This window comes from Sphaeramia orbicularis, chromosome 18 (genome assembly GCF_902148855.1).
Source record: "Sphaeramia orbicularis chromosome 18, fSphaOr1.1, whole genome shotgun sequence".
In the NCBI taxonomy this organism is placed as follows: Eukaryota; Metazoa; Chordata; class Actinopteri; order Kurtiformes; family Apogonidae; genus Sphaeramia; species Sphaeramia orbicularis.
This window is the reverse complement of record NC_043974.1, coordinates 13,410,385-13,438,022: the sequence shown is the minus strand read 5'-3', so window position 1 is coordinate 13,438,022 and position 27,638 is coordinate 13,410,385. Positions and strand designations below refer to the sequence as shown.

The window sequence follows — 27,638 nt, the reverse complement described above, 5'->3', positions numbered from 1 at the left end:
ACCCTCATGCCCCTTTCAGTGTTTGACTGTTTGACAACCTCTCATTTATTTCACATCAGACTTTTTTTTTTTTTTTTACAAGACACAGGATGAGTACATGTATTTTTTTTTTAAATCTCAAAGATGGTTTTGCTCAGATTAAAATATTTTTTTAATAAATAGAAAGTTTTCAGTTTTCAGCATGTATGGTAGTGTATATATGTGTATAATACCTTTTTTTTTCTCTTCTCTTTTTCACTTCTGAAGGCAAACACTTCTGTTTTTCTATATTCTTCTTCTTTTTTTTATTTTGGATATCTGATTCTTTTAACTTTTGTAATTCCTTGTAATGTAAAGATTACTTGGCAATAAATCTGATTCTGATTTTCACAGCAGTCTTTCAACAAGTTTATTTATTTATTTATTTTTTTCATTCATTCATTATCTTTATCCTCATTAGGGTCACGGGGGTCCCTTGGAGCCTATCCCAGCTACTTATGGGCGAAGGCAGAGTACACCCTGGACATTTCACCAGTTCATCACTTATTATTATTATTATTATTATTATTATTATTATTATTATTATTATTACTAAAATTATATTATTATTATTATTATTATTATTATTATTATCATTATTATTATTATTATTATTATTATTATTATTATTATTATTATTATTATTATTATTATTATTATTATTTCAAATTCTACATTTACATAAACATGTATTTATACATAAGGAACCACACAGACACAATCACATCAGACTTTTATTGTGAAATTTCTGTTTCCGGAAGTCCAAGTCTCGTGCCAACTTCACACAGGTGCATCCATTTACGCACTAATTACTGACGCAGCACCTGTCAACCTCACGCGCGCAGTGATGCAGTAGAAAACTCGCAGAAGAGTGGATTTATGACTAAAATACTGAAACAGCTGTTCTGATAATGATGGGAGAAACAACTACGGTAAGACTTACATTGTTTCTGAATTAAAAAGCTCGGAAAAGTTGTAAAAAAAAAAAAAAAAAAAAAGTTTGTGCATAACTTCTAAAATGTTAAAACAGGGGAACGAAGTGGAGAACAGCGGAGAAACAGAAGCTGTATCCGCAGAAAGACGACCTGTGAGTCACTTTATACTGTTTAGACTGGGTTAAATCTGCGTTTTTAGTTTCTTATTGAACATTTTTTTCCAGTCAGTCCAGGACAGGCTTTAGAAGTGCGTCAGTGGATGGTAAAGACGACATGTCACAATGATGTCAGCTGTTCTTAATGTCTCTGTCATTGCGCGTGACTGATGGCTCTGCACAACAACAGCAACAACAACAACAACAACAACAACAACAACATGAAAGCACAGAGAACAGAACATCTGTCATTACACTGTGATTTGGCGTCAACCACATTTACTTGGATTTGCAGCTCATGCAGGGAACATGTTTTTACATATCGGCTAAAATTTGCTTAGAGGTCTTATTTATGTCTTTGTGCATAAGAAATCAATCTAAGTGAATCCCCAAAGGAACTTTGTGTTGGTAAATGCAAGTTATGCAAATTTACAGGATTTCAGTTCTGTTCAACATGTTGATGGTCATATGAACTATGTTTTCAGCTCAAAAATGTCCAATTTCATCACAATTAATGCTATATTTTCATGTTACAAATGGCCAAGTTATATTTGAACTGAATTTATCTGAAAAACAAATATTCTATTTTTTTAGATTCCCCAATTTTTCTTACAAGATTCTATCCTACATATCACATGTTTTATTTTTACAGGTTGCAATATGGAGTATGGTGCTGATCCATCCTGCTTATGTTACGCCAATACATACATTAAGAATGTCACACGTCACTTTTTAAATCAACAGTTTTCTAATAATAAGCATTTTTATAAAGAAATAACAATTCTATATTGTTATTTACCCTTTAGTATGATGATAAACTATACAATAAATAATTCTGATCCTAGTTTTTGCACAGGGATCATTAGTGTAAACGGTGACATGGCTGCCGAGCATCAGTATGATGGGATCCGTAACAACCATGTCACATCCGTCCACTGCCACATTTTGTGTTTTTGTGTCAGCTGTTATTGTTTTAGATCCACACTACTAACATTTATAAATAAGAGGAGAATTAGCAATAGTAAGTATATAAGTTTATTACTAAAAAAATACTGGTACTGACCAGATCATCATGGGTAATGTCACGTCCGTCCACCAGCAAAAGTTTTCACATACACGAGCTATTCAAAATCCAATATTCCTGAAAATATAGCTTCCACTGTCAAATAATATCAGTAGTCTGTGCACAAATGTATTAGCATTATTTCAACACAGTTCTATGCATTTCTTACAACTTTTTTTTTGACAAAAATGGCCACTCATTTGACCCCCTAAGTAAATTTTAGCCGATATATCTAAAAGGAAAGTGCCTCACAAATAAATGGACTCACCGAAAGGTTTTGTTGTGAACTTATTAAAAAGCAAATAACCAAAATCTGAATTTAAATGTGTTCAAGTTTCACATGTAAGTGTGCTTCAGGATGAAAAACAGTATCCTGAATATCATACTTGATGTGGAACAAGATGTAGTTTAATGGAAATACTTGTAAACTAGTTGCTAAAAATCACATTATGCATGAAGTTTAACTTTGCTGCCAACTGTTTTAGTTTTGTTGCAACACCTGTACCAGTGAAAAGTGTGCATTTCTTTCCAAAAAGTATGACCACATGATGATTTTCTGCATATCTTCTTGGCAGAGTATCGTTACCTTGCAGAATATGTTGAGGAGAGTTTCCCACAGCCCTTTCCACAACCAGTATGAGGTAAATCCCGACCCTTCTTTCTCCTCTTTAAGACTAAAAATCCAACCAATATCCTTTTATCTCACCGGCGTGTTCTATCAAGAATCAATAACAAGTTGAATTTGCGAGATTGTCAGGTTCTGTGTCTGTGTTAGAGTCCTGTGGTCTTGATGGAGGAGATCAATCTCCCAATAGAAGTGGGTGGTACTTTCACTGGAGGAGAACTCAGCTAATTCAATCAAAGTCCATATATGACATAAGCAATCAATAGTAACTATATGGATCAGACCTAGACAAACTTTATTGATCCACAAGGGAAATTACTTGGTCACAATAGCTCAGTTGCATACAACAACACTAGCTAAAAAGCAAAAAAAAAAAGTAAGTGTGAAAAGTTAAAAGCGCTAAATAATATATACTGCCCGGCCAAAAAAAAAAAAAAAAAAAAAAATCAAATCATGCATGCATTATTCCACTGCACCACCTTTGGTTACATTACATTACAGGAGACATTCACTGGATTTAACTAAGCAAATAGTTCACATCCTTCCATGGGTAAGTCCTGTAGTGTTTAATAATGTTTCAGCTGTAACAGGTTATTTAACTCTAACTGCAGTAAGTGTCCTCTCATGTCTCTAATGTCAAAAAGCGTGGACAATGCCAGGATTGATCAGGATCATCAGGTTTGTGACAGAATGGTTCAGGGAGAATGAGACATCCTTTCCATACATGGTTTAGCCTCCATAAAGTCCAGATTCTAATGTAGGATGTGATGAAGACTTGATGCAGCGGTTCGATTCTCCATCATCAGTTAGTGCAACTATGAATGGAAAAAAATATTATGAACCTTATTGTGACACTACATGAGCATTATGTGGCGAAAAAGATGTGACAGTGAATGTATCCTGTAATTAAAACCAAAGGTGGTAGAGTCAAATATTGCATGTGCGACTTTTTTTTGGCCAGGCAGTGTAAGTAGAATACACTAATAAAGCAGAAAAAATACAAGATTTGCATATGTACAAATCTACAGGAAATGGAAGCATATTTAAATATAAATATACACTATATACCAGTGGTTCCTAATGTTTTTTGGCTCGTGACCCCATTTTAACATCACACATTTCTGGCAACCTCGGGACATTCAAAACACAGACATTTTTTTGCTAAAATGAATTTGTTTTTGATCATGTAATAGTTTGATATACTATGTTGCAAATAAACATTAATTTTAGATGACATTTAGTCTATATAATGTGTTTTATTATGGACGGAGGCAGAAAAGCCAAGTGTAGTGAGAATTTGATTTTCCTTGGTCAGGATATGTACAGTCAGTCCAGCTTGGATTTACAAGACTGACAATTAACCCTTTCATGCATACTGGTCACTACAGTGGACAGCTATTCTACAGCTGTTCTCTTGTGTATTCATGTTTTGTTTTTGTTTTTTTTGTTTTGTTTTTTTAACACACAGCCTTATTAAAGTTTTAAGATACTACATATCTTTTCTGACATGAATTGGTAACATTATGTAGATCTCTCCTGAGCATAAACCCCCAGAATCACAAGCCCTCCCCATGGTTTTCACACAATTTATCAGAAAATACATGTTTCTGTGCATCAAAAATTAAATGTGTGATGTCCAGCTGAGTGGACATTTTTGCAACTTCATGAAAAATAGGTTCATAATTTTTTTTTTTTCTCATTATTTTTTTATTATTTATTTTTAAAATTGTTTAAATTATTTGTGTATATGTGTGTGTATATATGTATGTATATGTGTGTGTGTGTGTGTGTGAGTGTGTGTGTGTGTATATATTATTTATTTATGTTTTGTTTTGTTTTTTTCTCAGAAGAAAATTTTCAATCGCATTGTTTTTTTCATGCCTAAAGAGGAATAAAAATACTCAGGAAAAAATTTGGTTAAGGTTCTCATAATTCGTGCATGAAAGGGTTAAATACTGAACAAACAAGAACTCAAACCATGAATTATGAAAGAGCTGCAGCATCTGAAACTGACCACAATGAACATTTGACAGATAAACAGTACCACAGTGCTTCAGTTTCAACTTCACAGTTTGTCATGTCTTTTATGGATTGGGATTGTCTCTGTCAACTCACCATATGTTTTTTATTAGTAAGTTTTCATTTTTATTAATTACTAGAAATTTCAGGCGACCCCATGTCTCCAAGGCTGAAAAACACTGCTATATACATACAGGTGTGAAAGTGACTCAGGTGCAGTGTTGTGAATGTATAAGTCATAAAAATATTGTCCATTATAAGTAAAGGCAGATTTTTAATATTTCAAAAATCTGCCAAGAATTCAAAAATCTAAATTTCTCAAAACTGTGAAGAAACTTTGAAGACACTGTCTGAAAGGAAGTGAAATGGATGTAACAAGTAGTTTTGTCAGAGAAGATGTTTGAATGAAGACGACAGACACAGTGTCTTCACAGTAGCTCATGGCCTATCAGCTGGTGAGTGAATAAGGAGAACATGTACTTTATTGTACTTTAAAACTTTCATGCATGAATTATGAGAACCTTAATGTGGCAAAATACAGTAATGTCCCATCAGAGAGCGAACTTTAATTGATTGTCATTCCAACATTTATTTCAATATAAAGCAGCTCCTTGTTTTGGATAATCCCTTATGGAACAACTAAAGCACAAATGAATTTAAAAATAAAAATGTGGGTCAAATTGTCTCTAAAATGTCCCTTCAGAGAGATTTGAATACCGTTTTTTGACCCTAATCAAGTTATTTTTCCTGAGTGTTTTTATTCCTCTTTAGGCATGAAAAAAACAATGTGATCGACAATTTTTTTATGAACCTATTTTTCATGGAGTTGCAAATGTCCACTCAGCTGGACATCATGCATTTAATTTTCATTTTATTTACTGATACACTGTGTGAAAAGTATGAAATAATTTTTTTTAATGCTGCTAATCTGATGTTTTGTCACATTTTAACATACTCTAATATTAGTTATTACTCACTTTATGGAGATAATATGCAAAGAAAACCCTTTTTGTTTAAGAAAAATAGTTAATTACAGTCTATTAACAATAAGCAATTGATTTACACTCAAACATGTTACTGCAGATCAGGTTTATCAAAAACAGCAAAGTTACAATAATGGTATGAATTACAATGTATGGGATGATGCATAGGCGTCCACTGTGTTGGCTGATATGGAACTAAAACAACAAAATCCATGAATATACAAGAGAACAGCTGTAGAATAGCTGTCCACTGTAGTGACCACTATGCACGAAAGGGTTAAAAGCGTCACTGGTTCATCTCTGTATAACCATCTTACGGATCGGTGATAACTGCAGCTTTCATTCCAGTAAAACCAATGAAAAGTGACATGTCAGTGCTGTCTGTATCTTTTCAGCGCCCAGGATTGTTGTCACATTTTTGTTTACATTTTTTTCAAAGTAACTCGTGACTGTCATTACATGTTGTTTTGGAATGAATGCGGTGGAGGGCGAGGTGTGACTTCCCACGCTTTTCTTCATAAATATGCTTTGTCATTATCATTAACCTTTGCTCCACAGGTTGGTCATGTCTCAGCTGCTGCTACAGATGTGATGGATAAGCAGGAGCTACATCTAAAACAGGTGAGGTCAAACATCTGCAGGTGAATCATACATTTAACATGATGCAAAAAGAAGAAACCACACATTAGTCTGACAGTATATCAATCGTTTTTAAGCTGTATGTTTATATGTAATGAAAGCTTCTTTGTCCTCAGAATGGGCTGGAAACAGAAGATAGCCATCTTCCTGTTGCTGCAGCACAGGTTATATACAAACACACCCTTTCTCTTCTTTTGTTCCTTGAAGATTTTTATCATGACATGTCTGCAATGTGAAGAGTGTGAGTTGCCACACAAATGGGGTTTGTTGTCATGTCGAATTCTAAAATTAAATGTTGCTCAACAATACTCGCTTTTCCATTGATTCTCACATTGCGCAAATATAACTTGCGCATAAAAAAATACCTAATGAAAAAAAACAATTTCACCAAAAGTCTCATTTATCGATTAAAAGTTTTTGTGCTGGCAAGAGGTGGTTTTTCAGGTGTAGCACAAATGGTATATCACGCAAAACTGCAATGGAAAGACCTTTTTTCACAACTAGAGTCAGGTGAATTAAAAAAACAGATGTTGATGTACGTTACAACAAGCGAAGAAGAAACATGTCGCCGTATGTGTGGACACACCATGAAACCCGATCATTTTTTAACTGAGTACGAGATAGAGGGGTAATATATAATAATAATGAATATATCTGTAAATCAACACCATGGTTACATCCGTCGCCATGTTTATGGAATGACTTCTCGTGTCATCTCGTGATAATAAATAAACAAATCACCGCATTTGTGATTTAACGGAAAAACCGACATTACGCACTTGTTTTTTCGACATTTAGTAAATATTGGTAAAGTTTTACGCAGATGTTGAATGGAAAAGCGACTAATGAGGCAACAAAAACTGCCGATGATCCGGCTTAGTTATCATAGGGGCTACACAAGTTAGTCAAACATCAGTTATTGTGCACTATATTGTGATTTATGATAGATATTTTAAGACAGTTTGCTTTATTAGGAAGGAAAATGCACAAATTATTAATGTGTGTGTTTTAGGACAATAATAGAAAGATAAGCCAGCATTAAAAAAAACCTACATAAACTTTAAGAAAAACAACAGAAGAAGCAGCGTTCATTTTGGATGTCTTGGAATACTTTTATTATGCTGCATTTTGCGATCTTCTAATTGCACAGGCATATTATTATGTTTTCAGTTTTATAACATTGTCACTGAAACCAAGCAAATCAAAATGACATGATATCACAGTATGGGCTACTTTATATTATATTGCTTTATAGAACCTACAGCCAAAAAGATGATTTAAAAAAAAAAATGAAGTCATGTGTTTATTTATATGTAATATTCATTGTGTCGCACTCTGATTCTACAGAATGGAGAGCAGGAAATGCCTAAGGTATGTTTTTAGCTGCTCACTTGACTCTGGTTGTGAAATCTGTCAACAGTCCAGGAGACATTCAACACATCTTCCTCTTCTGTCTCACTTTTCTGGTTTTGTTCATCAGAATGAAGTCTCTGGGACGTTGGACAGAATGAATCCCTTCTATTCATATTATTTGGTAAGTGTAATAAAGCATTGTTTTTACACCTTGACCTTTACCTGCTCACCCTTTCCCTAACGACCATGTGTTTTACTTCAGGAATCTGGCAGTAAAGGGTACTTGCAGGACGCAGGGAGGAAACCTTCAGAGGAAATGAGTTTTAATACCCTCTTCCTCCCACCACCTGAATTTCAAAGTTCACCCATGGATGCTGAATGGGATGTGGACATTGTAGAAAATCAAACATCACATTTTGAGCCCCCGAAAGACCTCTACCCAGAGCTTACTCATAATCCTATCCCAGACATCTTCCAGGCATCAGCATTGCCTCACAATGAATCCTCAAATGGACGTTTCCGAGATGTGACCCTGAACTCACCAGACCTACTTCAGCCTTTTCAGCCACAAAACCTCTCAACAACCACCGACCAGCTCAAGGAGCAAGTAGGGAATCCTTTCCATCCTGCTAAAACAGAGGAGTTACTCCGTGCTACACATGCTGATGAGGTTGATAAACCTTTTAGTGTTTTTGTGGATCCCTTCAAATCTCTAAGTGAAGGAGATAATGTGTTCCAGTCTTTGCAGCCAACAGTGGGAAACCCATTTTATAATGACACAACCAAGGACGCAGATTTATTTCAATCTGTTTCAAGTAAAAACAAAGAACTCTTTGACATCAGGGAAGGCAAACCAGAAATGGATATTTTTGGAACATATTCTAATGAAAAGCTCAACATATTCTCTACTTCATCCACAAACACAGTGGATCCATTTCCAAGTCCAATCACAAGGAATTTATTCCAAGACGTATCCAGTGTGGATGACCCGTTCGGTGACACTCCCCCAAAACAATCTGACCCTTTCGGAGATATTTCAGCTGCAGACATCTTTCAGCCTCTTCCATCATGGACTAAAAGCAATGGCATATTAAAGACAACACCAGACACTAAGGCCACACACTCTGCATCTCCACTCAACATTGCAGCAGAAAATAACCTGGACCTGCAGCTGTCTTCTGCAGCCGATGAATCACTGGATCCTCTGGAACCAGAACCGTTAGGCTCTCATTCAAACATCCAGACTTCTGCAGCTTGGATAACAGCTGCTGAGGGACCCAAGCACAACATTCTTCAGCCGACTCCCTTCAGCCAGGCCTCAGGTCTGTCTGCGCCCCCCAGTCCGTCTCCAACTGAAATGACTCATGTATGTAGATCTGACTTCTTTTACATGTACTTTAAAATGCTACTCAGAAAAAAAAGGATTTTCAGTAACTTTTTTTTTTTTTTAATGTTCAAATGTTCAGGTGCACACCTTCAAGCGACCCCCTAAACCTCTCCCCCGAACTAGACCACCCAGGGCACTGAAGCCAGAGAAACCACCTCCACCAGAAAAGCCACCGCAGCCTGCAATGCCTGTACATCAGACACTTTAACATTTTTTGTATGTAATTTCTCTGTTTAACCTGCTGAGCTGTTAATGAGGCTCGTCTCTGAACTGTGTTTAGATTGACCCAGAACCAGTTGTGCCAAAACCACCTCCTAAACCAGCTCTTCCTAAACTGCCTTCTAAACCAGCCTTCAAACCACTCCCAGGTATTCGCCGCAGACCGAAACCTCAGGTACACGTGCTGTTTAAGATGCATCCAAATCCCTCAGTCATAGTTTTCAAGCAACATTTTATGTGTTGAACTCCATTGTAAATAAGACATTAATGTTTTCTGATCATCTTTCTCTTTAGCAGCACGTTAAACCTGTGGAACCTGAGAACTATGTTGTCTTTGAGGACATCCTCCTTCTTGGGCAGGTGTGTTTCAGAACAGAACAAAGATGAAATATTGAGAATAAAATGATTAGTATACTCACATCAACCAGGAAGCAACATAAACTAGAAAAGCACTCGGAGAGCGCAGAACTCCACCAAGGTAGATCAGTCCCCCCACCCCCACCCACCCACTAAAATATAATCAATTATTCCTTGTGCCAGTATCAAGATTTCCTGAAAATGTCATCAAAATCCTTCCATAACTTTTTGAGTTATCTTACTAACAGACAAACAAACAAACAAAAAATCTGCCCCCCCCCCCCCACCACCAAAATGTAATAATTTGTTCCTTGTGCCAGTATCAACATTTCCTGGTCACTTCATCAACATCTGTCCATAGCTTTTTGAGCTATCTTGCTGACAAACAAACAAACAAACTAGAAAAACACTCAGAGAGTGCAGACCTCCGCCAGGGCAGATCAGTCACCCCCATACCCCCCCCATCACCAACAACATTATGGAGGTAATTATGTTAAAATTTCCTGTATCATAAAGTTTCACCTGAAAATATTGATTTAGGATATTTTATCTACAGTAATGAAGCATAATGTGTTGTTCTTGGAGCTTCACCCACTGTGAAGCTTAATCGTCATGTTTAGCATAAGTCTAGTGTTGCAGGAAAGACGGGTCTGAAAAAGGAAAATGAGTTTTTACATTAGAAGCACATGTTCTCTGCAAATGTCATGACAGTGTGCATTGTAAAAATGAAGATGTCATATGTGCATCATATTCACCTGTTGTGTTTCACCGTAAATGATTAGTTTTTGATCATATTACAACAGGAAAAGTGTGTTGAAGACTGGCCTGAGGACAGTCCTGAGCTTAGTCCTGACTTCAAACCAGTAAGAAAACCTTGTTAAACTTTCATTTGTACGCCTTATTTACTTCATTCCTGAAATGCAAACATACTGTCTCAAACTCTAAGCAGTATCAGACATTTCAGGTGATAAAATAATGAATTTTGGTTGACAACAAACAGAAAGAAAACTCCAAGGCACTCTTCTTAAAGCATTAAAATGTCTTCATCGTAAATGGAGAGAGGAAAAAAAAAAAAGCCTTCATCGTAGACCTTAAAAAACACTTAAGTGCATTTCGGCTTCAAGCTTTCCTTTTTTTTATATATATATATTTTTTTTGTTTGGCTATTACACATGACCATGCAGTGAAAATAAAGGCGTTTTAATGCTTTAAGAGAGTGTCTCGGAGTTTCCTTCCTGTTTGTTATCTACTTTATGAATCTCTTTTCCAAAGAGCACCTCAAACTAACTCTTTTTTGAGTCCTAGAAGCATTCCTTCCCATGATTTTTTTTAAATGAATTTTGGTCGTCTTTTTTTCCAAGTCTGGAGCCTTAAGACTTCGGCGGGAATCTCTGAAGGTAAGAAACCATCCATTCCTCTTGTTGCTATTGTGTGTTGAGAACAGATAAAAAGTCTAACACTCTCTGTCAGGTCAAGGTAGACTCTGATGGTGGAAGTGGTGAAGAACAGGAGGGCCCTGGAAGTCAAAGCAAGGCATGATTTTAAAAAATTGAAAATGTGTTATCATTATATTCCAACATGTGGCTTTATACTCAGTATAAGTGTTTATTTTATACAGAAAAGGGACAAGAAGTTTAGAGTTTCCATGGTTTCCAGAAGAGGATCAAAGGTAATTAAAAAATGCTGCATCTTCACAGCTTTAATTGTATATGTTTGTCATTGTAATATTACTATTTTCACTTCGTAGGATAAGTTTCCTGATGACACAACAGAGGGGAAGAGCAGGACGCTACCCTTTCCACGTAAATCATCAAAGGTAACAGTGGGGAAATGTGAATCTAGTCCGTAAATGTAGTCAGCAAACAGCACATTAGAGCTATAAATGAACATGTATTTTATATTGAAAGGGGTCATATTTTGCTAAACCCACTTTTATTATTCTTTGGTTCATTTGTTTGAGTATTTGGACTCTAATAGTTTATAAAGTTTGAATTTGAACCCTCCAGGTGCTGCAAAACTATCTTTATATTCATTTTGGCAAAAATCGAGTGGATTTCTACAACCTGTTTCAATTCCTGATTAATTTGTTATGTTTTATAGCTAGTTATGTCAAAACATTTGCGCATACAAGGTCAAGACTTCCGACGAACATTTTTACAAGTATGACATAATTGTTTGTCAGCAGCAGCGGTTGTAGTCCACACTGAAAATATGTCCAAACTTCGAGCCCATTACCTGAACTGTTCAGTTGGTGGTTGAACAGGACAGAGCAGCACAGCCAACAACCTGGAGGAGGCGGGGCCTGAAGTGGCTCATTTGTATTTAAAGGGCCAGCGCTCAAAACAACCTTTTGTTGAATATCCCTCAGGATCAATAAAGTATCTATCTGTCGGTCAGTCGTCATTACTCAGAAATAGGGTTGACGACAAAGGGGTGAGAGCTAATAAGATATGCTTCTTCTCACTCCTTTTCAAATATGACTTTTTTTCTTTTTCTTTTTTGTGTGTATTATTATTTTATGCTTCCTTGAATTTTCATTTCTATATTAGGTTGTGCAAAGAAGTCAATTAGTGGCAATCAGGAAGCTCGTATCATTTCCATATTCCAAATAAATCAATTAAAAAAAAAGAAAGAAAAAAAAATGGACCTTTGGAGTTGAATTAATGAAGAATTCAGACCCAAGCAGAGCATTTACAGTTTATGTAGACCACAGGAAAATGTTTTAAAATGCACAATTCCATTTTAAAAAAGCAAAATATTACTCCTTTAATGCATGTGAGTTAGCTTAATGATGGGTTCTGATGTAATGCAAAGGAATCGCTTGTGCAAGAAATGTAAAGATTGGAAGATCAAAACTAATTCCTGCTGTTATTTTTCAGGACTACCTTTCTGATATACACACATCACCGGGAGAGAATGAAGATGGAGAGCAAAATGGGATGGACCACAAAGTTGGTTATAAATCATTTAACCATATGTTCAATCAAGAGGAGTAAAAAAATTCGATAAAAGTAATAATATCCTTGCTGTTTCCAGAAAAATGTCCTGAAAACTCATGTCACCAAAGTCACCAGGCTGCTTCGAAGAGCATCCACCACTTCTTCTGTCCCAGAGGGAAAACACATGAACGGACATTTACCTCAAGACTCTAAGGTAAAAACATCTACAGCCTGAGTGTATGATTTTTATGAGCACTGATGATCGTTTCACCTTAATAAATCAACTTAAACATGCACAAAACTGTGATATATTATCGTCACAGCTGTTATGACTGTCTCTTTTTGACACTATTAGGATGGTGACTTTAGTAAGAAAAGCAAGAAAGACTCCATACGACGGTGGTCGGAGGTAAAACAGCTGCAGTCACACGTCACCGTGGAGAGAAAACAAACTAAAGCTTAAGTTATTAAACGAACTGAATGAGCAAATGCTTTTTTCAAAGGTTCTTTTTTTATTATAATGGTTAAAATTCTCCCAAATTGCATTTTACACAAGTTCATGTCCCTGTGTTAATGTTCAACAACTTTATCTATAAATACAATGTTGGAAGTAAGCTAATTTTATGTGTTTTGATCCTAAAAGGTTTAACATGACATAGATTTTGAAGCAGTGTATAATTTAAAACAGGGCACAGTATTGGATGACAGTTCTGGTGTGGAAGAGGAAGGAGGTGAAGACAACGACTACACTGAAACCGTATGTTTTTCCTTTTGTTCCAAAGTAAGATTAATGAATCCAATAATGTGGTGTGTCATTAGAAAACCCTTTACAGTTTGGTCTAAGCCAGTGGTTCATGACCCCATTTTAACATCACAAATTCCTGGTGATGTCTAAAATTAATTTGTTTTTGATCATGTAATAGTTTGCTATACAATGTTGCAAATAAGTGTTAGTTTTAGATGACATTTAGTCTATATAATGTATATTATTATGGATGGAGGCAGAAAAGCCAGGTGTAAATTACTGCACAAAGTGAGAATTTGATTTTCCTTGGTCAGGATATGTACAGTCAGTCCAGCTTGGATTTACAAGGCTGAGAATTAATACTGAACAAACAAGAACTCAAACTATGAATTATGAAAGAGCTGCAGCATCTGAAACTGACCACAATGAACATTTGACAGAAAAACAGTACCACAGTGCTTCAGTCTTTTATGGATTGGGATTGTCTCTCTCAACTCACCACATATTTTTTTATTAGTAGGTTTTTTTGGGTTTTTTTTTTATCAATTACTAGAAATTCCAGGCAACCCCAAGGTTGAAAAACACTGGTCTAAGCAATTCAAATGCTCCTTAAACTCAGTACATTATAGTTCTTTGTATTTTAGAGCTTTTAAAAACAGAATTGTAAATATTTCAACACTTTTTTTTCCAGAAGAAAAAAAAGAAGCTGAGTATAAAGTTTGTACCACATAGAGGATTCACCATCTCCGTAAAGAAGGTATTACTTCTGCTCCATTGTTTTAAGTTTCACAATTATACCATATATATTGTTATGCTTGATGCGTGTGGATCACTTGGAACACTTTTCTACAGCCCCAAGAGGAACCAAAAGGAGCGTATGGACATGCACTGCGCAAAGGTTCAAAGGTATGACTAGTATGTTACACAGCATACGTGTTCTGAGTGAACAGTATGTGTGGTATGAGCGTGTCCGTGCGTTGTTCTAATGTTGTTTTTACCCCACAGGAGAAATCTCCAGAGGAAATAATGGGTGCACATGGTTACACACCTCGGAACAAATGGCAGGTAAAATGATCACGTTTCGTTGATTTTCAAGTAGGGCTGCACGATATTGGGGAAAAAAAACGACATTGCAATTTCTTTTAACCCTGTGATATATATTGCGATATGAAAAAATATTCAGGAATATATAATAGCTAAATGACATTAATGGTCAAACTAATTAGTTGTGTTACCTCTTGTTGTGGCGACAGGTGGAAGGCACTATCGAGACAGAACACGTGTTTCAATATCATCCTTCTTGTAGCTAAAATAATTCCAGATAACTGACGTTGCTTTTCTTTTTGGCACCAAGTCTTCATTTACAGTGATTTTCTCTTGTTCGTTGCTCATTTTCCAATGTTGTTACCAGCGACTAACTCCAAACTGATTTCAAAAAATGATTGTGATTGGTCGATCGCGGCATGCAGTGTGTGTCAGGTTCCCTTGAAATTAGATGAGAATATGTTGAGTTCATTTGCCTCCTACATTGCAGGACCTGTGATGTGACTATTGCGCACATGTACATCGCAATTTTGATGCTCAATCGATATATTGTGCAGCTCTATTTTCAAGTAATAAGATACAGTGCAACAACAAACACTTAATAAGGGAGTCTTTAGTGATTTTAAATTTATCCAAGAATAAAACTTAGCCTCTGGCTTTTGGCTGCCATGTTTCAGTTCATCCTTGAGTTTAAAGGGGTCATATTTTGTTAAACCCACTTTTATTAGTCTTTGGTACATTTATTTGTGTATTTCGGGACCATAATAGTTCAAGAAGTTTGAATTTGAACCCTCCAAGTGCTGCAAAACTATCTTTATATGAATTATGGCAACAATCGAGTGGACTTCTACAACCTGTTTTAATTCCTGCTTAATTTGTTTCATCTATAACTAGTGACATCACGACATTTGCACATATAAGGTCAAGACTTCCGACGAATATTTCTCCGAGTTTGCCATAATTGTTTGTCAGCAGCAGCGGTTGTAGTAAAAACTGAAAATATTTCCAAACTTCGAGTCGATTACCTAAAATGTTCAGTTGTTGGTTGAATGGGACAGAGCAGCACAGCCAACAACCTGGAGGGGGTGGGGCCTGAAGTGGCTCATTTGCATTTAAAGGGCCAGCGCTCAAAACCACCTTTCTGGTGTCATTACTCAGAAATAGGGTTGAAGATGGACCTGTGGAGTTGAATTAATGAAGAATTCAGACCCAAGCAGAGCATTTACAGTTTATGTAGACCACAGGGAAATGTTTGAAAATGCATAATTCCATTTTTTTAAACAAGTTAAATATCACTCCTTTAAATCACCACTAAAAATGGTGCGATTTTCTTAACTTGTTATATCCTCTGTCCCTGTACGTGTTGTTTTCCACGTCAACTAGCCTGTTTACATGACCATAAAAGTCGGATAACTTGGAGTAATCAGATAATTGTAATAATCAGATCTGACATATTTCCATGCACTTAAGAAATGTGATGATCGATCAACCCTGGTTTAGACGCTCCAGTCCATTATCAGATTTCTTTCAGAGTACGTATTTACATAGCGATGGAAGAATCAAGATTCCTTTTGTCTCTCACTCACGTTTGACTACATAACTTCTTTTTTCTACGATTTTAACTGTATTTACACATGCACAGATGTAAAAGAACAAAATAAATCAGATTAACCTGTATGCAGGAAGACATCAGAGTATTGGAGAGAAATCCAGGTATATTAATCCGATTTCTCATAATCAGGTTACTGCTGTTATATCAGATGATCCTGTTTACATGATCACTTAAAAAATCTGACAACTCCAGAAATCAGATATTGATCAGAGATTTAGTGTGGATGTAAACAGGCTCACTGTAAAAACATATCATTAGAACAGAAATCATATTTTTGGTCAAACTGTAATGTCTGCATAACTTTACTTTCCTAAGACTGCTTCTTCATTTTGTATCACTGGCTATGACCTGAAAAAAATCTGACTGAGGCAGTTATGCTAAGAGGCTAATGATATGTTTTACTGTCTGTTACTGTTCTCAGTATGATGGATCTGATGATGTAGAGGAAAAGATAGACCTCAGTCTTCAGTCAGCAAATCAGGTATCAATTGTGACATTCTTCTAAAATATTTTTATTATTTTTTTTAAATTTACTATTATTATTTTATTTATTTTATTTTTATTATGTTTTTTTATTATTATTATTACCATTTTTTATTATTTCCTGCTGTGACATTGGAAATCTATATTATCTATTTTTTTTCTCTGTACATAAAGCGTTTCCTTGTAATTTTCATTGTAACATTTGACATTTGATGTGTTTTCAGGCTGATTTTGTGGATGATGAGGATTTGAAGAAAACACACCAGTCCTTTGCTGGTTTAGATGATGATAATGATGATGATGATGAAGAGATGTGTGGAATGGGAGACTGCAAACCGGTAACTTCCTTTTGTCATCAGTTTTTAAGTAAATAGGCTGAAATTTTACTACTTTCTAAAATATAAATACCATGTAACTTGTCTGCTCGAGAGAAAAGGAGTCAAGACACTTTGATACATAAATTAGTAGTAGCAGTAGTTTATTTGGTCGTCAATCATTTCAAACAACAAACAAAAAAACAACATATCCATTGTTCTATATACAATGCGAACGAAAGGGTTAAGGCTGAAGTACAGACTTATTTTGCCTAACCCTGTTTACACTTAACACAATGTTTCCACGTGAAAACAAACAAAAAAATTTCAATGTCATCATTGCTAAATATACAACAGAAGAGAATACATATTTAATTTAATTCAGGTAAATCTTGTCCTTATCTCAATTACCAATATTAATCCCAGTCTTTCAAACAAGTATTTTCTTTAGTCAATCCTGAGCTCTATGTCTTTGAACAACAGTTAACTTGTACATCTTTTTAAAAGTTTTAATTGTTTTAGAATGTTTGAATTGATCTTCTTGGCCATTCCAAAGATTAACCAATCTAACAGAAATACATCTACATTTTTTTTTATTTGCTCTTGCCTTTGCTTTTTTAAAAATGCTGGTTCTTCTGAGGCTATACTGACTTTTCTTACATTCAAACATCTCCTGGATGTAAGGAGGGAGAAGATTATTGTTTGCCTTGTACATCACTACCGCATTAGCATTAGTATAACATTTTCTATGTCAGTTTTTGGGGCATAATATGAAATGCTCTGTGTTTTCTGTGTGAAGATTGACTCATCGCATACCGTTTTGTCTCTTCTGTCAGAAAAATCCTAAACACAAACCTCCTGTTCCTCCACGTAAACCGAAAACAAGTTCCAACTCCAGTGCACAGACTGATCAGATCAGATTGGACCACACCACACTCCAGCAGACATCCAGTGTATGTCCAGTGCATTATCCACAGCAGAAGTGTTTCTTAGTTTACTGTCATTTTTGGCTTTATGTCTGCTGTGCTTTTGGCAGGAGGATGTATTTGCAGAGGATGAAAGGACTCCGAAAGGAAAATATTCTGTGAGCCCCATGGACATGTATGACACGGATCAAGATGAACTTGACATCTGCAAACCGGTAACTTCTGCCCTCTGATCTGAACTTCTACAGCTTTACTCAGGTTGTTTAAAACGAAACAATGATTAAACATTTTTATTTTCAGAAAAAGTCCTCGAAACTAAAAGTCCTGAAAAAGCTTAAAGTCAAGGTAAAGTCCAGCTCATTTCAGTGAGAATTGATTTCTCTTTTATCGATGTCACATCTTTAAAAGCAGAGATGTAGCCGCTCGGTGTTGATTGCTTTTCCTTCTTGCCAGAGGAAAACCATGGATCTGGAGTGTGAAGATCCACCAGGAGCAACATCTAGTGATTACATGTCAGAGGCTGCGAGGGTTAGTACTCACATTTCTAAAAATTTCATTTGTTTGTTTATTTCGAGCATTTACAGAATACATGCAAATTCAAAATTCCAAATCATTCAGCTACACTCGAAAAGGAGTGGGAAGAAGAAAAACTTCTTTAATCCCACCCCCATTCTCATCATCAAATAACTTAACATAATTATGGTTTAAATATTCACTCCTGTCCTTAGACTTTAAGCCAGAACAATGAACAAAATAGGCCTATACCCAAGTGGAATTAACTCATTCGACAGTATTTACATTATATAACCAAAATGTGTGTAAAAAAAAAAAAAAAAAAAAAAAATAGAAACAAAGTACATTCCTGGTGGTGTTACCATGGGTAACAGTTAACCATCAACTTACTTTATAATAATTACATACCAACAATGGTTTAAAAAAACAAAAACTACAATACCACAAGTGTTAAAGAACAGCAATAATTACAGACCAACAATGGTAAGAAAAAAAACAAACAAAACAAAACTACAATACCACTAATGGTAAAGAACAGCACATACCACCAATGGTAAGAACGATACCAGAAGGTAAGGGACAACACATGTCAACTAAATGAGGAACAACAAGCACACATTAACATTTAAGACAGACTATTGATGTAACATCAGTATTAGGACCCTCTATCTTTATACTGGGACCAGACCATATGTTTATGTAACATTTTAAATCGGTGGATATTTTTGTGCTTGTGTTGGATGTCCAGACTGTTCCAAAGTTTCATTCCACATACAGACACACAAAAACATTTACAAGTGGTTCGAAATTTGGGTAATTCAAAAATGCCAATGTATTAAAAGAATCTGTGTTTTCAAAATTGATTGAATTGCAGTGCAAGTGTTGAATGGACATTGAACTGTTTTGCTTGGATTGTCTGATATATTTATAATCCAGTTTTAGCGTTCATCTGGTCTTCATCCTCCCTTCCCTTCAGGACACATTGTTTAACCGGACTGGTTTTGTGTCTTTGTGGAATGTTTCACTGAGTCAGAGCTGACTGATTTATTACTTCTGTACACAGATTGAGCACTATGCTTACAGGAGTGATATTTTTCTAAACCCACTTGTATTAGTCTTTGGTTCATTTGTTCGTGTATTTGGACCTTAATAGTTCAAAAAGTTTGAATTTGAACCCTCCAGGTGCTGCAAAACTATCTTTATATTGATTCCGGCAAAAATAGAGTGGATTTCTACAAGCTGTTTCAATTCCTACTGAATTTGTTGTTTATAACTAGTTATGACGTGACGTTTGCATATGTAAGGCCAAGACTTCAGACGAACATTTCTCCGAGTACGACATAATTGTTTGCCAGCACCAGCGGTTGTAGTAAAAACTGAAAATATGTCCAAACTTTGAGTCACTTACCTAAAATGTTCAGTTGTTTGTTGTATTAATGAACACGAGTGGCTGAACAGGACAGACAGCATGGTCAACAACCTGGAGGGGGTGGGGCATGAAGTGGCTCATTTGCATTTAAAGAGCCAGCGCTCAAAACAACCTCTCTGGTGTCATTACTCAGAAATAGGGTTGAAGTTGAACCTGTGGAGTTGAATTAATGAAGAATTCAGACCCAAGCAGAGGATTTACAGTTTCTGTAGACCACAGGGAAATGTTTTAAAATGCATAATTTATTTAAAAAAGCAAAATATCACTCCTTTGAAGAGAGATAGTATCTTGTCTTAATTATCTGGCTACTTTTAAAAAGTAAATCATTTTCTTGCAACTTAAAAATACCAGACACAGGACAAAGTTTATTATCTTTTAACGTTTTAGATTAATGAGTACAACTGACAGTTGAGATACTGTTATGAAATGTTCTTTTCCTCTTGGCTCAGTTATCTGATTGGACACATTCCTTTAACATGTGAGTGCACCGGTTCTGCAACATGCTACTCATAGTAGCCAACACACCAACACGCATACATAAACCTTGACCTAAACACAGGGCTGGGAAAAAGTAATCCTCAAGTTTGATGACGAATCTGTGTGAGTATAGTGAAGTACACAGCACAGACAATGACATGATGCCCTGTTGTTTTTGTGACATCCATCACTTCGGTCCCATTCAGGCTGAGTGGCTGGCCGCTCAGAAGGACGGGCGTGTTGTGGACGGCTTGGAAGATGAGGACGAGGAAGGGGTAGGCTCCTGTTGAAAAAACACACCGTCAAATAAGATGAATATTGAAAGTGTGTAGCACAAACCAAAGGTTAACATGGATCTATATGCACATTACTCTTGCGTGTGTTTTTCTATCGTCACAGGACACTGACAGTTTGATGGAGTGGTGGTACACTGTGGAACGTGAGTCACTGTCTGATGTACAGTAAACACATTCAGACAATAGAAACAAAGAGTGGGAAAACAACAAACATCACACTATAAAACCTCCTGTTTGTTTTTCAGAATGGGATGAGTTACCGTCAGACGATGAAGAAATAGTCATGAAAGAGGATGAGTCCAAGTATGTCTGTTTGTTTTTGTTTTTACACATATTGACGATACACCATCAGTCTACTTTAACTGTAAGTTCTTCTTGTAGAAGGCAGTTAAAGATGTAAAAAAAATAACAGATACATTTTACTCAGGCTAAACTACTATACCTTCAGCTGACACTTTAATAAGCACCCTATGAGTTAACCACCAGACTTACACAAATGAAAACCATTAACACATGCTACCAGTACCTGATGAACCAACTAAGATATATTACAATGGTTAGATGTGTAGAAAAACTACCTCCAAAACTCACCACATTTGTACAAATATACACTGTATAAAGTCACTGTCATTGAGCTTGAGTTGGTTTCTTAAATGTTGACAAGGGTTTACTTTATGTGCAGCTTTAATATTTTCCAGATTTGGATTCAGATTCATTCAACTTTCCCTTTAGGTCTAGTTTTTTTTTTTTGTTTGTTTTTTCTCACTTTATATAATTTCTGTGCCATTTCATCTTGTCCTTTGCCAACTTTTTTTACTCTGCAGTTTAAATTGTAGAAAAGTAAAACACCAAATTGGAAATCTGACACCCCTAGTACTGATGGAAGGAGTTTTTATCTTGCTCTGGAAAAGATAAGAAAAGATAATACAAAGAACAAACTTGGCAAGTTTTGGCAAATATGGGCCATCCCACTATATAATACATGTTCTGTGTCCCATCGATGTTGCAGCACAGGAGGGCGTTTGTATCCTCAGCTTTCACAGGCCCGATTGCCGCCAAACTCACCAAATGAATAGAGACATTACCTGACTATCTACTAGGCACAATTTTATGTCCGTATTTAAATGTTGTGAGGTATGCTGGGCGATTTTTAGCCTCTCTACTTTGAATTCTTCGTCCCTGCCGCCATACTCAATTTTCGGAAGTGGTTATGCTGCCGTTCATGAAATTTCTACTGCTAGCAGACCATTCTACAATGTGAAGGCTGCAGTTCACTACCGCTGCATGAATTTAATCATGCTTGACAGGCCAAACAAATACATGCTCTTCTCTTCATGCCTCACATGTTGGCTCAAATTATTACCTGCACAATGCATGATTAAATGGTAGTTTACAAATGGATAGTGGTGACAGACAAGTTCTACTTATCGTGCTATCGTACAATGGCACCACGGGTACAATGCCGCTAGTTTCCTACAATTTTCTTGGTAATAATAATATACTTGTTGATGGCTGGATTGATGACACAAATTGATATATGCTTTTATTTATTTGATCGGGGATTTTTTAAAAATATTATTATTAGTTAATTCTTTGTTGCGTCTGTTTTTTGTATTTTTATTTACATATTTACTCTCTATGTGCCTTGTCGTTTGTAACTTCTTGTCTTGGTTAAAAGAAAAAAAAATCAATAAATACATGTTTAAAGCTGAAACGTAATATTAAAAATACTCAAAAGTCCACAAAATATGTACTTTGATACAGTAATAAGGGATTAACTTTTCACTTCCATCAATGTGAAAAACAGTTTTTTTGCTTCCTTTTAACAATAGAATCTAAACACATTTTCATATTATTGTTTCTTTGTCTTCTAAACATCATCTTCCAGGTCCTTCTCCATTCTGGCTGACAAAGTACATCGCGGCCTACGTGTCTTCAACAAGGTTTTCACCGAGCGAGCAGAGGTCCTCTGGCAGTACATCATTTCACTCCACGCCATCGCAGACGACATTAGCACCTTCCACCAGAAGGCCAAGATCGCCGGTATCACTGGCGGCACCACCACCGCTGTGGGCGGCGTGGCAGCCATCACCGGCCTCGCTCTGGCGCCATTCACCTTCGGAGCCTCTCTTATAGTTACGGCCGTCGGTGTGGGCGTGGCAACGGCGGGTGGGATCACTTCAGCCTCAGCAGCCATCTCTGACAACGTCAACAACATGCACGACCGGAAGAAGGTAAACACAGTTTTACAGTGTATGCACACCTCCTTTAAACAGAAGGAACACGTGGCTTTAGGACCCAGTCATGTATAAATTGAATCTGGAACAAAATGATCTAGATTATGTCCAGGGTGTCAAACTCATTTTGGTTCAGGAGCCGCAATTAGCCCAGTTTGATCTGAAATGGGCTGAACCAGTAAATGAATGACAATAACCTATAAATAATGACAACCGCAAGTTTTTCTCTTTGTTTTAGTAGAAACCCTCCCATTAAATTATGAAAATATTTACATTTTACAAAAAAGATGTGAATAACCTGAAAGAACTGAAATTTCATTATAAAAATTAGTGTGATTTTATCAATATTATGCCTCAACTTATTATTTATACATGCAAATTACATACAATGTTAAACATTTAGTTAGAAGAATAAAATAACTAATTTATACAATATCTCGTCTCAGCTTATTATTAATACAATTAACAGATCACAGTGGATCTATAAATGCACAAAACATTTAATAACAGGTGGAATATTGTTAAAATCACGCATTTCAGGTGATTCATATTTATTTTTATTATATATTTATTTGCCTTTTAGTGTGAAAAGATAGTTTGTAAATGTAAATATTTTCATAGTGTAATGTTATTTATTCACTTACATTTTTTCCCATAATTTTTCAAGAAGAAAATTTGTAGTTGTCGTCATTTATAGGTTATTATGTTATTATTTTAATTGACATCACATTGGTCTGTATGTGGAACCTAAACTAAAATGATTTTGACACCCTTGATTGTTAATATCATCAGTGTAATTTTTGCATTGTGTTATGTGGTTTTGTCAAAGATCAGGTAATCCATTTAACTTTTGTGCTATTTCTTCAAAGCATCATTTGATCAGATCCTCATGACTGAGAAACAGTCTTTGAATATCACTAAATATGGACCACTATAAATGACAGAAACGATACAACCACCTTCCTGTTTCATTTTCCATTAAAGCAGTCAGGCCTCTCAGCTGACCCACAAACAAGTGAATATACATAATTCATAAATACATGTTTTTAGATCCTACAGCAAATGTTAATTGTAACAATACATGGGAATAATTCAGGTAAAATACACTGTCATCTTTTCATGGTCATCAGATATGACCCATTTGGACGTTCAGAGGCTCCATAGTTAACATTGATTCACTTGTAAAACCCATGGAGTTGGATCAATGAGAGTGGATGGAAACACTTGGTTTATGTTCAGTTAATGAAATATTTTACTGAAAAAGTCACTTTTCCTCAGTTTTCTGTGTTTGATATAATAGGCCTCAACTTTGATCCGAGCTTTTAGCGTTTAATATTGGAAAATACCTGATTTTGACTGAAAAAAGGCTAAATACAGAGGATAGTATTATGTTAAAAAGTGATAAATCACTTTAGGAAGGTTAAATAGAAAGTAAAAATCATTTAGAAATTGCTGCAAAAGTAACATTGGATCTTTATTGGTTCAGAAGTTCTGAACAACTGGATCTGAAGGTTTGATTTCATTCATTTCATTCATTCATTCATTCATTCATTTGTTCTGAGAAGAAGAAAAATAAACATTTTTGTGTACAAGCAACTAATATCTGAGCAAATACATTAATAAATAAAGATGATCAAGACAAAATAGTAATTGCCATGTACACTAGTAATAACAAAATAAATTCAATATGTATGTGTACGTGAGTGGGAAGAAGAAAACTTCTTAAATCCCACGCCCATCTCACATTTATATAAACATAACACATTACTTTTGCTTCCTTAATGATAAAGTTACATCTGTTTAGAGTCCTAATAATGTAAATAACAGATAGAAAACAGATGAGGAAAACTGAAGTATATTACACTTACTATCTAAATGATAGTCTGCATAACTTATAATACAATATATTTCAACAGTAATCACATACCAACAATGATAATGGAAGTGGAACATACCAACATGGTTAACAACAACAAGCACATACCAACAAAGGGAAGAAAGAGCTAAGGATGGAATGGCCCAGCAATTAACAATAAGTTTACAATAGATTTGTACCGAACCAGGAATCCTGAGGTGGAATCATGTTCCAAACTGACCATCGGGGTCATAAACTACACTTCCATTTAACTCTTTAAAACCTGCTGTGTCATCATTGACACACCCTGCACATGTGCAGTTTGGATGGCTGTAATTCTTTCACTGTTTGTGCAATTGGAAAAATTCCAACTGTTTCCGAAACCTGAGACATTGCGCTTTATAGGTTTTATTGGGTCGTTATGGTAATTTCACCCACACCTGTACTAGAAGCTGGAGAAGAAGTCGTTTTAGCAGAATTGTAACATGTAGTAAATTGTAAATGATTGCTGGGTTTTGAAAGATCTGGAAAAAGGTGCTCTGGAAAAATGAAATATTTTCAAACCTTTTTATTGTCAAATTAGAACAAAAAATCCAGGCGGACCATTTTAGGCTCAGGGTTTAAAGGGTTAAGTATGAGTAAACTCATCAGTGCTTTTTCCGGTGTCTACCCTAGTACCACCATGTGTCCCTGTTCTTTCCAGGTGGAGGTGGTTCTAGAGGAGTATGAGGTTCACCTTTTGGACATTGCAAAGATCCTCCACTTCATCAACACCGGCCTGTACAAGCTCCGCGGCCATCCTTTCCTCAGGTCTGGAACGCAGCACTACTCCGAGGACTGGGAAATCCGCAGAGCCGTCCAGATGATCAGCCTGGTGGACTCGCCGGTGATGAGAGCCACAGAGGTTGTGGACGGAACAGTGTCTGCGGTCCAGGGGCTTTTCACAGGCATGGACAAGTACTTCACCAAAGACTCCAGGGAGCTGAAGAAAGGCTGCAAGAAAGAGATGGTGGGTCAGATCAAGCAGGTGGCCACTCTGCTCAATGATGGGATAGTGGAACTGAACGCCATCAGAGAGGAACTACAGGACGCTACAGGAACCATATGAACTGTAGTCCTCTGAACTACTGTACACTACCCTTTCAATTCCTGAAAGAGCGACAGCGCCCTCTGCTGGCCTAAATAAGAACTGACATAAAGCAATGAATGACCCTGTGTCTGTATCACAACAGGTGACACTTGTTCCTTAAACGCTGCTTTTATGTAAATGTACATGTGTGCATATGTATAGACTCATGTCAAAGTCCAAATGAGTTAATTTAACCAGTATGTGCCTCTAATATACTATTTAGGTCTAAAAAATAAATAAATAAAATGGGGACAGATGATTTTCTGTTATTGTTACAATTTAATAAAATTCCTGATCTTTATTTCCTCAGTGTACCATAATGTTATTCCATTATTTTAACAGAAACATTACATTCCTGTAAAGACCTTTTGCTGAATATGCAGATATTTAAACCTAACCCTAAGTTGGTGAATAAAGGCTCTTTGCAAATGTGTGTACACATTTTGGCCTCAGGCAATTCTCAAAAAAGGTTATTTTTACAGGTGAGACCTGTAGTATACAAGCAGAAAATAAAAGAAAATACTAGAGAACAAAATGCGTATTAGTGACTCATGTATACTGTATTCAGAACAGATACACCTGCTGTATGTATGATTAAACATGTTAACTAAAAACACAAATATATGGAAAATATATTGAAATACAAGTGTAAATGATGTATTATTTGTCAGATATAAATGTATTTATCATCTTCATATGTTAATGAACACCACCTCTGTCTGAAACTATCCACAGTGAGTCATGAAATAATGGAATAAATGCATCAAATGATGATATATTTCTCAATATTCATTACCCTTTGAGTCTTCAACTCAAAATGCACATTTCAGCCTGAAATGTTCACAAACATTAGGTCTGTACCTTGTTTTAACAGACGATCAGGATTTGGATTCTAGGTTTTTTTTTTTCTTAATGACTTCTTCACCTTTGTTATTAGTTCCATACTGCCCCCTAACAGCGTGCAGGGTCTGCAGTTTCTGACTGTCTAGACTGAAGTGTTTTCATCAGATTTATATGGTGCATTATTTCTGACATTTGGTGGAATGGACACGTTAAGGCATAAAGCCGCCTGTAGCCTATCTGGTATAAACAGCTGCATCCATTCATGTGTATTAGTTTGAATCCCTGGAGTTGTACTCTACCTGCAGGTTCTCTGGAATGGACCCTTCTGATTGGTGTTTTCATGTTCTGCCCATATGTGAGTGGGTTTGATCTACATCAACACCTGTGATTGATATATTCGCATTCCCTGCCCCTGACCAAAGCACTGACTTGGATCTGGATCTTGTCTCAGACCAGTGGGCATCTTGAAGTACTTTAATGTGGACTCTTTAATCTTTAGTCAGCTGTTAATGTGTTACCATTTTTGAACAGAAATGAGGGAATTTCAAACTGAATTCACCTTTTTATTCTGAAAATAGAACTGACTCACTGGGCTTCTCTGGGAAGTCAGAAATGAATCAAGCAGAACATTCAACCACTTTAATTATCTCATTCAGAACTGCAAGTAAATATCTATAATTCCATATCTTAATCAAGAAATAATAATATACTTTACTATTTTTTTCCTGTTCAAAAAAAAATACAAAGAGTTTCCACATACTGGTGTCTTAACGATTAGAGAATCATAAAAAATATTTTGGTAATTACCAGTGCTGTTCATTTAGGGCAGTAGTGGCATAAACCTTATATTGGAGGGTGCACTAATACATTCATTAAGTGCTGTATGTATGTGTGTGTGTGTGTGTGTGTGTGTGTCATAGATAGATAGACAGACAGACAGACAGACAGACAGACAGACAGACAGACAGACAGACAGACAGACAGACAGAAAGAAAGAAAGAAAGAAAGAAAGAAAGAAAGAATAATGTTTCTTTTGAACATGA

At 36.0% G+C, this 27,638-nt stretch overlaps 1 protein-coding gene across 3 annotated transcripts; it reads left to right on the top strand.

The window, feature by feature from the left end:
* Positions 1 to 824: 824 nt before the first annotated feature.
* Positions 825 to 26,526, top strand: LOC115438886 (uncharacterized). 3 transcript variants are annotated; one of them, XM_030162765.1, is made up of 34 exons: positions 825 to 950; positions 1,049 to 1,105; positions 2,747 to 2,812; positions 6,357 to 6,419; positions 6,554 to 6,601; positions 7,785 to 7,808; positions 7,918 to 7,971; positions 8,053 to 9,156; positions 9,257 to 9,367; positions 9,458 to 9,571; positions 9,694 to 9,756; positions 10,557 to 10,616; positions 11,115 to 11,150; positions 11,224 to 11,286; positions 11,372 to 11,422; positions 11,501 to 11,569; positions 12,633 to 12,704; positions 12,790 to 12,906; positions 13,048 to 13,101; positions 13,381 to 13,449; positions 14,129 to 14,194; positions 14,290 to 14,343; positions 14,443 to 14,502; positions 16,515 to 16,574; positions 16,801 to 16,914; positions 17,727 to 17,843; positions 17,927 to 18,031; positions 18,117 to 18,161; positions 18,270 to 18,344; positions 20,442 to 20,510; positions 20,635 to 20,674; positions 20,777 to 20,834; positions 22,420 to 22,765; positions 25,327 to 26,526. In XM_030162765.1, the coding sequence occupies exons 1-34, from the start codon at positions 930 to 932 to the stop codon at positions 25,729 to 25,731; spliced, it is 3,930 nt and encodes a 1,309-aa protein (XP_030018625.1). In that variant the 5' UTR covers positions 825 to 929; the 3' UTR covers positions 25,732 to 26,526. The 3 variants fall into 3 exon arrangements, with proteins under 3 accessions (XP_030018625.1, XP_030018624.1, XP_030018626.1); XM_030162764.1 differs by having other exon boundaries at positions 9,691 to 9,756; XM_030162766.1 differs by lacking the exon at positions 7,785 to 7,808 and having other exon boundaries at positions 9,691 to 9,756.
* Positions 26,527 to 27,638: the final 1,112 nt, after the last annotated feature.

What these genes read in the sequence shown, in the direction of transcription:
- LOC115438886 (XM_030162764.1), top strand. Translation starts at nt 930, where the DNA reads ATGATGGGAGAAACAACTACG. An exon ending in CCTTCTATTCATATTATTTG is followed by an intron (nt 7,972 to 8,052) that starts GTAAGTGTAATA and finishes GTTTTACTTCAG; the next exon opens with GAATCTGGCAGTAAAGGGTA. An exon ending in GTCTTCAGTCAGCAAATCAG is followed by an intron (nt 16,575 to 16,800) that starts GTATCAATTGTG and finishes ATGTGTTTTCAG; the next exon opens with GCTGATTTTGTGGATGATGA.